This window comes from Ursus maritimus, unplaced genomic scaffold (genome assembly GCF_017311325.1).
Source record: "Ursus maritimus isolate PB19 unplaced genomic scaffold, ASM1731132v1 scaffold_4, whole genome shotgun sequence".
In the NCBI taxonomy this organism is placed as follows: domain Eukaryota; kingdom Metazoa; phylum Chordata; class Mammalia; order Carnivora; family Ursidae; genus Ursus; species Ursus maritimus.
The window spans coordinates 36,803,935-36,817,774 of record NW_024426552.1 but is presented as its reverse complement, the minus strand read 5'-3'; the positions used below and the strand labels follow the sequence as shown (position 1 = coordinate 36,817,774).

Below are 13,840 nucleotides of genomic sequence, written 5' to 3'. Positions count from 1 at the left end.
CTTCTATGACACCTAGAGGCCAAAGGAGGGACTTCAGTGTCACATGAGGTAATATAAGTGTTACTTAGTGCCTAAAAATATAGCCTGAAGCATGGGAATTAATTTTATAGTAGGGGCATAAAGTTGATAGTCTTATATTTTCATGGAAACAAATCCAATTTTAAAGTTACTTTTGAAGCAAACAAATATGCAATTGGTAGATTATGTGGTTAGAGTGGGAGTCCTTAGATTCCAAAATCCTCTTGCCATGGAGTCAGAGTTTGTGGGATCATGGAGCCTTTGAGATTCAATTTTGTAAAATTTCTCTGATCTCTGACAGAAGGGTATTAGGACATGCTCCCATTTGATAAAATTGTCAAATAGACACACCTTATCTTTAGGAATTTTCCAATTCCCTTTTAATCATTTTTTTTCTCCCAACATTGAAAAAAATTTCACTTCCCGATATCCTAATTTGTGAATAAAGAAGACATATATTTCTGATATACCAATTTTAATAGTTAAATATGTTTTCAAATCTTAGAGGGAGTGTCATATTTCAGGGGTATTATGTTGTGTTCCAGCAAATATTCGTTAGTTTAAAAGGCCCACACTACCTCTAATCTATGTGAAAATATATTCCTTAAGTCTGCCACGTGATCATATTACATGCACCCTCTGTCTGTGTAAGGACTTAGGTTAGTAAAGACGAAGTGAATCCAAGTTTTGATAGAATGTGCAGGACATGTGTTTTCAGAACTTTTAATAATAACATACACACTCTAGTCATTGTTATGGTCACTCCTCAGAAGATGAGTTAATTTCCTAGATTTTCTAGCATAATAAAGTATTAGCTCATTAATCAGATCTGTTTTAAAAAAAATCAACATAGAAAATCTTCAGAGAGAGATATCCATCGAATTTAAGACCGTGAACACTGGTTGAAAGATATGCTATTTGTTTTTAAGTTTGATTAAATCATAAGACTTTTTTCATAATACCCTTTTTAAAATTATTAACAATTTCCCCTCTCCTCTGTCCAACATAGGAATGCCAAAAATACTGAAAAGTGGTCATTACTTGGAAGGATAATTTAATTATTAAAGTTTTGGCGGTCTGGGCATAGAATGCTATATTCTGGTTCTTGTGTATTTCATGAAGTGGACTGATGATATATGGCAGGTGTTCAATAGTTATGTTTTCATTAAATAACATGCAATGTAGAACAGCACCAAGTGGCTTTTAAAATGCAACCAGGAAACTGCTTTTTCCCTTTAATCTTTTCTTTATATATTTTTATTTGCTAGATTTCAAAACATTAAAAAAATCCTTAAATTGCACAAAACAAATAAAATATGGTTTGAAAAAAAATGTTAAAATGATTTCCTGGAACTTCTTGTTTTAAAGGAGTATGCAGTTATTTTTAGCATCATCCCAGGACTGCCATTTAATGAAGGTCCCTCTCATGGACTGAGGCCACTATGCAATTATTAGGAACACCTAAACTTAACTCTACCCTGTAGTGAATTATATGGATTTCCAGTATGCCTCCTTCATTAAAAAAAAATACTGTAGAATATTTTGACAGAAACAACAATTGCCAATATGAAAACACAGAGTTGATTTTTATCTAGGAAACATGAATGTCCTATGTGTCTATGTTTGTACATGTATGTACATAGACACATGTACATATGCACACAAGCTGTATAGGAGTGGGCCTTTTGGCTATCAGAAAAAAAGAACACCAAAAACTGTGTCAATGGATGTGATTATTTCCAATGTCCTCATTTTCTTTCAGATGGGTTGAATTCTATCTTTGATACAGAATCAAATGTGCTAAATTGTATTGCAGGGCTGCTTTTGCTGGGAAAAATGAATTAAAAGAAATAAAATGTTATTTAACAAAATAATCCAGATACAAAATCTTGCCTTGTATTTACAGATAAATTTTAATGGAATATTTCATGGTCTAACACAAATATCAGACCCAATGACACTAATTCTTGTACAGCCTTTGGCTTACCCTGTATAACAAAATCTGTTATTTAAAGTAGACTATAAAATATCTTATGGTAAGTGAACTTCCAAAGACACAAAGAAAATCTCCCATAAATTTAAAAGCTTATCTCAAATTCTTATTGGCATAAGCTTAGGATGGATATATTATTAATTGTATTATCTTAGGTAGTTGAAATATATAATACTGGTTAGAGTGTGAAAATTAAAAAAAAAAAGGTTTAGGTATTTTTGCTTCTGTTCCTAGTCAACATTAGTAAACACACATAAGTGAATGTAAAATTACCTTTACAGAGTTTTGAAATTTTGGTAATCTCAAGCAAATTTCCCTAAGTCAGCAACATTTTTTTTTTACCCTTAGTCAGCATATTACAAGGTTCATAATTTCCAAGGAGTAACGATTAAATGTTGTACAAATAAGATAACATTTACTACCATTTAATTTTTAAAACTTCCACTTAGAAATTTACAAGGAAAATAGGCATCACTGAGAAATTATAAAATGAACGGATAATGTAGTCAGTTGAAAAAGATATGCAAAATTATGTGTTTAGTACAAAGAAATGTGTTTTATGACTTCTTTTATAACTTGTCAGTGGGAAGAAAGAAAGTTCCATCTTTCATTGTCTGCTTTCAGACCTAAAAAATGAACTAAATGAATAGACAATTCAGTAATGTCCAACAGATAACTAAAATTCAAATTTTATTTTTCCATATGTATCAGACAATTTTTTTTTCTGACAAGACTTTACTGAAAGATGAAGTGCAAATGGGAACCCTGTAAGAATGTGTATAAGAGTTGTACATGACATAGTTTAAGCGCCACTAAGTACACATTGAATACTTTGTAAGGATATAGGCATAGCAACATGCAAGTGTCATGTACCTAATATTACAATATGCATTTTGTTTTTTGAAAATGTTAATGATAACAGTAGATTCAATAATTGTTTATCTTCTGTGCAATATGCTTTATTTTGGCGAATCTTCTTTACAGCACAGAATTTATTTTTATGTTGTCATAAATATACCCTTCCAAAAGTTATGAATTTCATGTCATATAAATAGAACATTTTATTTTTGAAGCTACATTACTGGGAACACCTGCATTTCTGGGTACCATTTTCAGAGATAAGTCTTTAAATTTTTTTTTAACATGGCAGACTTGTTCCAATGTTGATTATGTTGAAATATTTATGATAAAAATGGAGCTTTCTTGAGGGAATACTTTTTGGTTGAGTGAAAAGCTAAACAACCAATTTACAAATACTGATGTGAACTGAATATGAAGAAAATAGGTCAGTATCCCGAACTCACGGGTTACTACTTAACTGCATCATTGAATCTACAACAAGTACAGCAGGTACAGCTAAATAAATTTGTCAAGAGATTAAAATTTTATACACTTATAAGGAGAAAGAGTCCTAGTTTTGAAAAATCTTTAAATTATTTTTCTATTTATGAGAATCATTCGATACATTAGAAACACAGAGAAAAGCAAAAAGGATAGAGAGATAACAATTCAGTTTACATTTCATTTTTTTTAACCAACTGGTGACCACTGCTTTCAACCATCAAACATTTTATTGCATATAACTTTCACTATCAGCAAATATAAAGAGAAAAGTGTCTACTAGTATCATGTACAAGGAAAAGCATTTGAAGAAAGAAAACATTTGAGGTTTGACAGTACTGTGTATAATAGAAGTGTAATGTGGCATTCAAAAGTCCGCGTGAGATTCACTGCTGTTCTGACCCTGGATGTGGGAAAAGTGCTTAAGTGCTGAGCCCTGGTAGGTTTTTCTTTTGCCCCTGCAATCTTCAAATATCTTTTAACTTTTCTTCTTTTGAAATATACAGTATGTTTTATAGGGGAAAATAGTGTTTCTTCTTTACATCTTTTTCACATGTGGGCCCATTCTCTCCAAAATAACCATACATTTCTTGTCATATATATATATATATATATATATATATATATGGAAAAGATGGTAAAGATTCGACCACATATTATTTGTAACATAACCACATAACAGAGACATCCTACTTTAAGCATATTTTATAGATTTAACATCATAATTTGAAATCGTTTCTTGCATCGTTTTTTTTTCCTAAAGAAAAATCTGCTTTTAAAATGTAATTTCCTTTTAGAATAATTAAATTACATCATTTGAAAAACTCATATTATGTCTAAACAGACACAATAAAGTGGGCATTTGTGGTAATACTTTGTATTCATTATTCAGATATTATTTAATAAGGAGGCAATTTTAAATACTTAAATTTTTGTCTTACATAGATAACAGTTCTTGGGAAAATAAATCATATACATAATTTTTACTCAAAAACACAGCATTGATTTATAAGAAATTGTTGCATTTTAAATATTAAATGAAATGTAAGACTGGATTCCAAAGTGTTGCCATTTAAATTATTTTTAAAAAATCAACACAATTATATTACATTGAAATATTAAGTAGGCATGAGAAGAGCTATCCTTATAAAGTTAGCGTATTTTGCCTTTAGGAAAAGTTAATGATAGGAAAGGAAAAACAAATGCAGATCCATACACCACTGAATACACTAAAAGAAATTGGCTTTTGAGATTTCCCAGGGGCTGGGGAGAGGACTGTATGATAGTCCCAAAGACTGCTTCCTGGGATATCCTGTAAATAATTATTTCTTCTATATCATAGCCCATGTTAAAAGTGAGAGGTAGAAGGATTATTGTAAGTATGCATGGCAGAGAACTTACCAGCTATATCCAATAACTATTGCATTCAATATTAATAATCTCAATACACAAAAATGCTGATGAGTTTAGAACCCATTCTTATATGTTGTCCCCTTTAGCTCTCTTTATAATCTTGCTACTTTCTTTCAATCCATTGCCTTTGGAAGGGTATAAGTGCAAAGGGCATGTCTGGGACAGAATAGGGAGAGAAAGGGGAAAAAATAGAAAAAAGGTCTAAAAAAATTCCCATTAAGATATAGTGACTTTAACTATTAATTAACGGTAACCTATGTTCTTTGATTGAATAAATGTGTACTTATAATAAAAGTACCATAATCCATTAAATTATACACACATTTCAAAAAAAGTTTAAGAATTCCAAATTCAATTAGATATCAAGCAAAGTTTAAAACTCAGGTTATTTCTTTCTCTCCAGTAGTGCTAAAAACTAGGCCAAATAATTTTTTTGTGTCACATTAATGATTAAATAAGAAAAAAAAGTGTTTGTTGTTGAATCAATTATATTTTTAATTAATGCTTTAGTGTGTGGGAGGTGAAGATTAGCAACCTCTTGGATTGTTTTAAAGAATTCTTTAAAATCCCTTTGCATTAGTATCCAGCAATAGAATTGCAGATATTGCACTGAGTATATTTCAATATTGCCAGTGTATATTTCAAAACAAATTCTATTATCTACACTAAGATTTCCTCTTTCCCAATATTCAAAATGCATATTATAATTACATGGGTTTCCAACATCCATACACAGCAAGTACAAGATACTTACATGTACGTACACTGTAGTTACCTATATTTTGCATAGTTTTTAGTGTGTACTTTGTGCCACTTAATAAAAAGCATTACTCAGTAATTCTTATCAGGTGTTTCAGATATTTCAGCTGTGGTTGCAGCTCTTTTTGTTTGTTTTATTTTGTATATTCATCACAGATTACCATTTGCAAAGGGAGATAATATTGGTCATTTTTCGTGGGCTCTAAGTAATCCGCAATATGATGGGGAAGTTGCAGTAAGATATGAGGTTTTGCATTTTCTCCACAATTAAAAAAACATAACATGAATTTCATATTTATCATTTGTAAAATTATCCTTATGTCCAAAGGAAAAGAAAATGTATTTTAAATGTTCCCCTTGGTAACACTTTGCAATAAGTGGCACTAAATTACACGATAACTGGTATGTTACATGGAAGAACCATCACGGTCAAACAGCTGCTGTACATGTGCCTATATGGAACCTCAATGCTGTTACAATCATGAGTACATAATTACAAGTGAGCCTGTCCTTTTAATTGAGATATTTATATTTTTACAAAGAAATAAAAATAAATGAGGTGTTAGCTTCTTTGCCATATTTAGGAAAGTTAGTTTTCTTTCTCTATTTTAATTGTTGGGTTTCAATGCAATATTAAACATCTTGAACCAATATGAGATCATCCAGTTTCTAGATTAAACTCCAATATCAGGTTCCTTAAACTGCTTCTTGGATTCTCTGGTAAAAGAAAACAAGTTGAAATCTCTCTCTCTCTTTCTTACACACACACACAGACACACACACACACACACACACAGACAGACACACACACACACACATCAATACTCTGCTCATGTGCTCTAACTTTGCTCTTGCACTCACAAACTTTACTTTTTCTTCCTAATTTTAATAATCATTCTATCTAGGACACTCAAAAATGGGAAAAAAAGAATGCTGTTTACACTTTTTTGATGGAGGACAATCAATTTACACTGTAAACAGTACACTGGCAGAGAATAGCTACTTTTGGTAAAGAATAATGCTCCATATTCTACTAGGGGTATATGTGTGTTCACACTCCTTCCATTGAGTTCCATAGCTACTGTGCTCAATGAGCAGAGACATAATTTGGCTCTGTGCATACACATGTGCACATTTCAGACATTGCAATTGACGTGGTTCCATTTCAAAATGTCATTTTGTATTTTTTTCCTGATTTTTATAGAAATGAGCAGAATTTTTATAATTTATTCCCTTGTTTGGTGGAAATAAAATAAATTTTAAAGATAGGAAAATACAATTCTATTGCTATATTTCTCAGGAACTAAAAATGATACCTAATTCAAATCTAACCATTTTAACTGGCAAAACATTTTATTAGAGCCCACAAATAATAATATATTAGTTAGTTTCTTTTAAAGAGTTCTATTGACTTTTTATAATACTCCAAAGGGTTAAGAGAGTTAAAAATTTTGAAATACAACCAATTTTTGATTTCTAATTTTACAGTGCTATAAATAATGGTTGAGTTATTTAGGCAACAATTTAGCAGTTGGAGCCAAGTAGAATATAGACAAAATGAAGAGGGATGTAAATACAGCATCAATGAAGAGTAGCAATTTTGTAAGTGCATCCTGAAATTAAGCTTTAAATAGTAATTGATGATGCAGTTTATACAACTTACTTCTGTAATAAGAACCTTTCCATTTTGTACTAACAGGATGAATTTTGTGGAGTCTTTCTAAAGATTATGCATTGAAAGATATGAACAGTTTATAAACCTATTCTAGTTTCAATGTGTCTAGTAGCACCTACCTGATTCTCTCAAACTACCATACTATATTAACATATTATTGCATTTTTCCACAGATGGTATGGAGTGAACTGTAAAAACAAGCATGCAATCACATCAATGCAGACTTATTTCCTTAAAATGTCATACTGTATATGATTTATTATGTTAACACTCAACCACATCATATTATTTATGTTCTGTATATTCTGAAAAAGTGCTGCTTGACTGACATCGTCCTTTTTCTTTTGTAAGAAATCAACAAGATAAATGTTTGAACAATCAAAAAAAAAACAATTTAAAAATTCTAACGTTGTCTTTAAAAGTTTATACTTTTCTGATAAATAATCTAAGATACAGCACCCTTGTCTTCCATTTGATATTAATACATGATGTCATACTCAACCATTCTCATTTCCCAAAAATAAATTCCAAGATATTATTTTTAAAACCATAGGCCATCATGCTTTCAGACATCACAAGTATAGCTACCGTATTGTCATATTTGTTTTCTTCTTAAAGGTGCAATTCTTGTGAAAGGGAAAATAATTTTTATCTAGCTGGATTTTTATTTTTTTAGCATATAATAAATTTAATGAGAACTAATCTAGCAATACTGTATTTTACTAGAAGAAATAATATGACTTTAGATTGACTCTGTGTCATATTTAAGAATACAGCATTTCTTAATGGTTAAATACACCAAAATTTCAGAAATAATCCAGAGAAAGAGACTTTCACCTTGGAGTTAAAAGCATGGCAGAAATTCTCCATCACTCACTGTTTCATAAGTTTGTACCTCACAAAATGCATAGACAGGAATTTAATATAAAGAATTAGTTCATTTATACAGAAAACATATCTTAAACACTTCTTTTTGGCAAACCAACATAGGTAAGCAGCTCTGGAACTGCCAAATTAAAATTTGTAAATTTTTAGCAAACTAAGAGTTTACTTTTAGGTTATTATTCAACTGTGGTTGTAATTTAAAACCTGAGGCTGTGCACTGGTTGTTAGCTTAAAATTACCTTTCCTTATAACATTGTGCTTCCATTGTATAACAAATAAAAATTAACAAGAACTAGAAAAATTTGTTGTTGAACAGTGCTAGGACATACAGACAAAAATACTAATACATGTTATCTACTTATAATATTGGTTTAAGTAATATCTAAAGGTATATAATGGACATTAGAAAATGCTTACTTATGACTGAATTACCTACAGCCAAAAAAGTTAAATATGTATCAAATAATGTTTAATTGGATTTATTATATGCACTATATACAGATACTAAATGTCTCAAAATTGTGCCCTATGGATACTTCAATTTTGTTTAGGCAGGTGAGTCTTTATGGAGCAAATAAATTATAGAATCAAATTAGAGAAATGAATGAAATCTTTGTGATTCCTGAAGCAGTAAAATGTTTGTAAAAATTTATTGGTAAATGAAGCTAAAATAACCTAATGGTGGGATCTATATAATTATATAAGATGTCATGTCATGATTGCAATGCATACATACATGGCTCCTGTATCAAATTCTATATTTTTAAATAGCAAATTGATACAGCTTCACCAGTATAATCTCAAACATTCCAGAATCTATTCTACAGTGTTTTCAGTTGTGTTTTCTAGGGCATATGTTTCCAAACATGTCTTTGAAGGCAGACATGTAGAAAACATTGTAAACCTCTAATCTCTGATTCAACTTAAACACATTAGGTCGTTACCTAATCCTGTTCCTTGTGAAAGCTGTCCAGTGGTAAACTGACAAAATTTATGATTTAAAGGGAAGAAAAAAAATGAGGGCAAAAAAAAACTTTGCATACTTTTTTTCAATGTATAAAAACAATTCAATACCATGATCCAAGGAGATGATTAACATTGTTAAGGCTGTATATTCAAGCACTGTATGTTAAAAGAGCAATGGTGTGAAATTTAGGCAGTAAGAAATGTCCTGCATTATGGATGGTACAGTAATTAAAGAATGATGCTTTCGACAGCTGATTGTTGGTATACACTGGCTACTGATAGCAGTACGGTATGGAAGTTAATAAAGGTAGCAGAAGATGGTAGAAATGAATTCTGAAAGATGATAGCCAGTTTTCTCCAGCAGCCAGCCTGGTAAGGAAAACTCATAATCTTGGCCTGCATTTTAAATGAAATACTCTTTTTTCTCTTCAGCGTTGACTTGGCTGCCTTCAGCATTGATAATGGCTGTGTCAGCATCTGGTGCATCTTCAGCCCCTTTAGCTTCATTTGTTAAGTATGTTCCTGTGGGTATCGGAAGAAAAAAAATATATGTATGTTAGTTCTGTGAGACTGGTAAAACAGCCAGCATTAAAGCTACATTCATTTAGGAAGGAGCTTGTGCCAGATTTCTTGTATGTTGGAACATATTCTGAGACATAATAAATCACACGATTCACTCTTCCACTGTTGCACACTATCTTTCAGTTTCCAGGTACATGATACAGATGAAGCTGTGGCCAGGTTAACTAGAGGCAACTGCCTAACTGGAGTGGGTAATGAGTAGTTTGATTTCTTTAATGATGGGTACAGACCATGTGCTGTGTGCAGCTGTAGCAATCAGGGTCCTTTGTTAAGATGTTGATAATGATCACATCAAACGTGTCATCCTTCATTTTGAAAACTCCACTTAAAAGTTGATTATGTCAATAGTTTGCTACCTAGCCCATTGCAAAAAAATTACGTATTTTCTTCACTAATATGGCCATACGTGTGTCTACAAACCTACAAACAAAAAATGTTGACCAACTGTTTAACATTATAGTTGAATGTCAGTCCCAGAGATAAATTACAAACTTGCTTTTCTCTTTTTTTTCTGAGCCAGTGACTCACTCTGTGACCTTTGGCCATTGGCTAGACGTTATTTTGCTAAACCAAACCAACTTTCATTAAGTAAAATAAGAATTCCTTGAAGTAATTTCGTATTTAGATCTCTCTCTGTGTCACATATATACATACACTCATTTAATATTTCACGATTAAATTAGTCTTTAGAATAATAATTTTTGTCAAACTTAAGAATACTTGATTAAATATTACCTACCTTTATGTCTTGCCAGATATCGACCAAGCAGAAATATAGAACACAGCGTGACAAATACAACTACAGCCACTATTCCTCCTATAAGAGCATGATCAGGGCCAGTCTGGCCAGCCAGAGCATTGGGATCTAGAGAAGAGAATAAAATATCACACAAACGATGTGTTATTTAAGCACAGAGTATATATTTGCAGTAGAATAAGTCCTTTTGAAAATTAGCACATTTCTATTCAAATAAAATTTCATTAATGTGTATTGAACCAACCATCTAGTCAATAAATATTCATTTGTACAACATACCTAGGGATATATTTGCCACATCAACCACAGTTGTCATTGACTTTACATTTTAAGATTGGATAAACAAATACACATATATAAACTTTTTTTTTTTAATGGGAGAGAGAGCACATGAGCGTGGGGGAGGAGCAGAGGGCGAGAGAACCTTAAGCAGACTCCCCACTCAGCATGGAGCCTGAGGTGGGGTTCAATCTCATGACCCAGAGATCGTGACCTGAGCTGAAATCAGGAGTCCCACACTTAACCAACTGAGCCACTCAGGTGCTGGGTCAAGTAAACATGTATAATTTTTCATGGTTTTATGCCTTTCCTTCCTCTTCTCCTGAATATATGTGTGACTGTGTGTGTGTGTGTGTGTGCACATGCATGTACTTTTTAGTGTGATGAACACAACTATATTATTTAAAAAACATTATGTCATGGGAAACACTGGGACTGAGATGATAACTTGGAATTTATTATCATATAAATCTTATTTAAAGCAATAGCAATTGATGAACTCCCCCAAGGAAGTAAGTCTAGATAGAGAGGAGAAGAAGTCTGAAAACTGAACTGAGGAACTCCCATATCTAAAGTCCTAGAAGAGAAAGTACTTCCAGCAGAGCTGACTGAGAAGGAGAGAACAGTGAGATAGGAGAATATCCTGCAGAGTACATTGTAGTTGATCAAAGGAAAGGACATATTTCAAGGAGAGGAGGGTGTTACAAATTGGGTTAAATGTGATTGACAGAAGGAAGAAAATGAATACTCAGCGTAGAGGATCAAGTGCCTATTTGACTCGTAGTTTTAGAGAAAGTAGCTGGAGAGATACAGATTAATAATATACTTTCACATTTGCCCTTTAGTAAAATTACAGGAAAGAGATGAACCCAGCAAAGGATAGCCAGTTTCCAAGCAGAAATGAAAAGATCAAAAGAAAGCCTAGACAACTGGGAACTTCAAAAATTTAGAAAATCAACTACTTATAGAAGTCACACAATAAGGGATAAAACTGAGTGAACCTTTGAGCAACAAGACCCACTAAGGGTCAGCCCTACTGCAAAGATCAGATTGAGTATACTGCCTAACCTCCCAAGCCCATGTTGCCAGTATCGTTATGGTAACTACTTAAATTCTAAAGGAAGGATTTGGAGGATGGAGAAAGTAAAGAAATAAATTAGGCTTGACAATTATGCCTTCAAAAAATCTTGAAGTATGATAATAGGCAAATGAAAAAGACATATAAGGAGTCTAATGTGTTTTTAATGAAACTATTGTGAGAAAGTAGCATTTGTTTAGATAGGAAAAAAAAAAAGTCTACTTAAAACTTCAAACAACCTCAGGATCCCCAAACTTAGTGAAAGCAAGAAGTGGAGTATAAAAGCTGCGTAGTTCCCATGAAGAGCATATTCCCAAACATACACTTCAAATGTGGCCATGGAATATAACTGACAGATTGAATCTCCCGTATAGTAGAATTGGGGGAATAAAATAAGAGTGTATAGAAGAGCTAAACATTTTCCAGCTTCACTTCAAGTGAATGTAACCATGTGATCTGTGCTCTGGACACTTGAATGAAGGTCCAGTCAATAAAAATGTCCCACATGTAACTCTCCAGGGTGATCTCAGGAGATACAAATTGAAAATGAGAGAAGCTATAAAAGTAAGGCAATAGATCACTCAGTCTCCACCTGGAAGAAAATTGCCCAACTAAGAATACATGCATTGAACTGTTCAAGGGTGTAAAAAAAATAAATGATTATTTTATTATTTTATTTTTTTATTTTTATTTTTTTTATTTTAATGCTTTTTTATTATATTAGTCACCATACAGTACATCCCTGGTTTCTGATGTAAAGTTCGATGATTCATTAGTTGCATATAACACCCAGTGCACCATGCAATATGTGCCCTCCTTACTACCCATCACCAGTCTATCCCATTCCCCCACCCCCCTCCTTTCTGAAGCCCTTACTCAGCTATCAAAAAGATTATTTTAAAAACACTATTAAAAAGTTAATGTATCATGGTAGCTGTTGTTAATGTACCTTTCTATTATATATTTCTTTTATTATCCTTAATTTCTGGCATGGCTGTAAAACTAAAAATTAAAAATAAAGAAAAACAGGAAAAAAAAGAAGCAAAAAATAAACCTGCCATGCCTCAGAATTCCCCATTCTTACTCCTCACTTAGATACTTCAGAAGCAGTTTCAAATCTCACTTCCTGCTCAAGTCCCCAAATGCAAATAGCCATAAATCATTTCTATTTGGTTTGCTGAATATCTCTCAGAACTGAGCACTCTTTTGGGGAACTGAGAAATCACTCCTATTCATACATACTCCTATCTCATTTCCTAAAGGTAAATTCTGAAACATGCTATTGCTGGACCAATTAGCGTAAACATCATTTAAAGACTTTTGATAAATATTGCCAAATTATGTTGTAGAAAGATTGTATAAATTCATCCTGTACCAAGTACATCTGAAGGATTTCTGTCCCCCAATACTAACATCAGATATTAAAATTTAAAAAAATTGCCAATCTAATGTTGATAAGTGTTAAATATTTAGTATTTACAAGTTACCATAAATGTGTCTAACTACAATTGCCTATACGAATTCATTAATTTGAAATGGCTGCTTATTCAGTTTGACCATTTTTCTATTCAAATTTTCTGTTTCAACAGTTGTCTCCATGGAAAGATGAATATTTTTAGCAATTTATTTTTATTTATTTTTAATTTATTGTCTTTTTGGTGATGGATAAGTATTATAATTTTATGTAATAGAATCTATCAAACTTTTGTGTTATGATGCCTGACTTGTGGGTCATGATTTGAACTGCTTTTGCCATGATGAGATTATACACATATAGATTTATGCTGTTGTCTAACATTTTTATTGTCATATTTTAATCCAGCTAAAATGTATCTTGGTCTATGGTTTGAGGCTAAAGTATAAAACAGAACTTTATTTATGTTTCTCTCTCTTTCTTTTTTTTTTTTCTTTCTTTCTTTCTTTCTTTCTTTCTTTCTTTCTTTCTTTCTTCCTTTTTCCTGTTTTTTCTTTCTCTCTCTTTCTTTACTGAGAGTGAGTTGGGAGGGGCAAAGGGAGAGGGAGAGAGAGAATCTTAAGCAGCTTCTATGCCCAGCGCAGAGTTCGAGCTCAATGCGGGGCTCTATCTCACAACCC

The 13,840-nt window shown here is 32.2% G+C and overlaps 1 protein-coding gene across 2 annotated transcripts in view; it reads right to left on the bottom strand.

Annotated features, from left to right (window-relative positions):
* Positions 1 to 6,913: 6,913 nt before the first annotated feature.
* The window catches only part of CADM2 (cell adhesion molecule 2), a 1,024,870-nt gene continuing 1,017,943 nt past the window's right edge, over positions 6,914 to 13,840 (bottom strand). For both annotated transcript variants that reach the window (XM_008704693.2, XM_008704703.1), the window contains 2 exons: positions 10,372 to 10,497; positions 6,914 to 9,572 (listed from right to left, as the gene is read on the bottom strand). In XM_008704693.2, the coding sequence (XP_008702915.1) occupies positions 9,454 to 9,572; positions 10,372 to 10,497 (245 nt within the window). In that variant the 3' untranslated portion in view covers positions 6,914 to 9,453. The remainder of the gene's footprint in view (positions 9,573 to 10,371; positions 10,498 to 13,840) is intronic.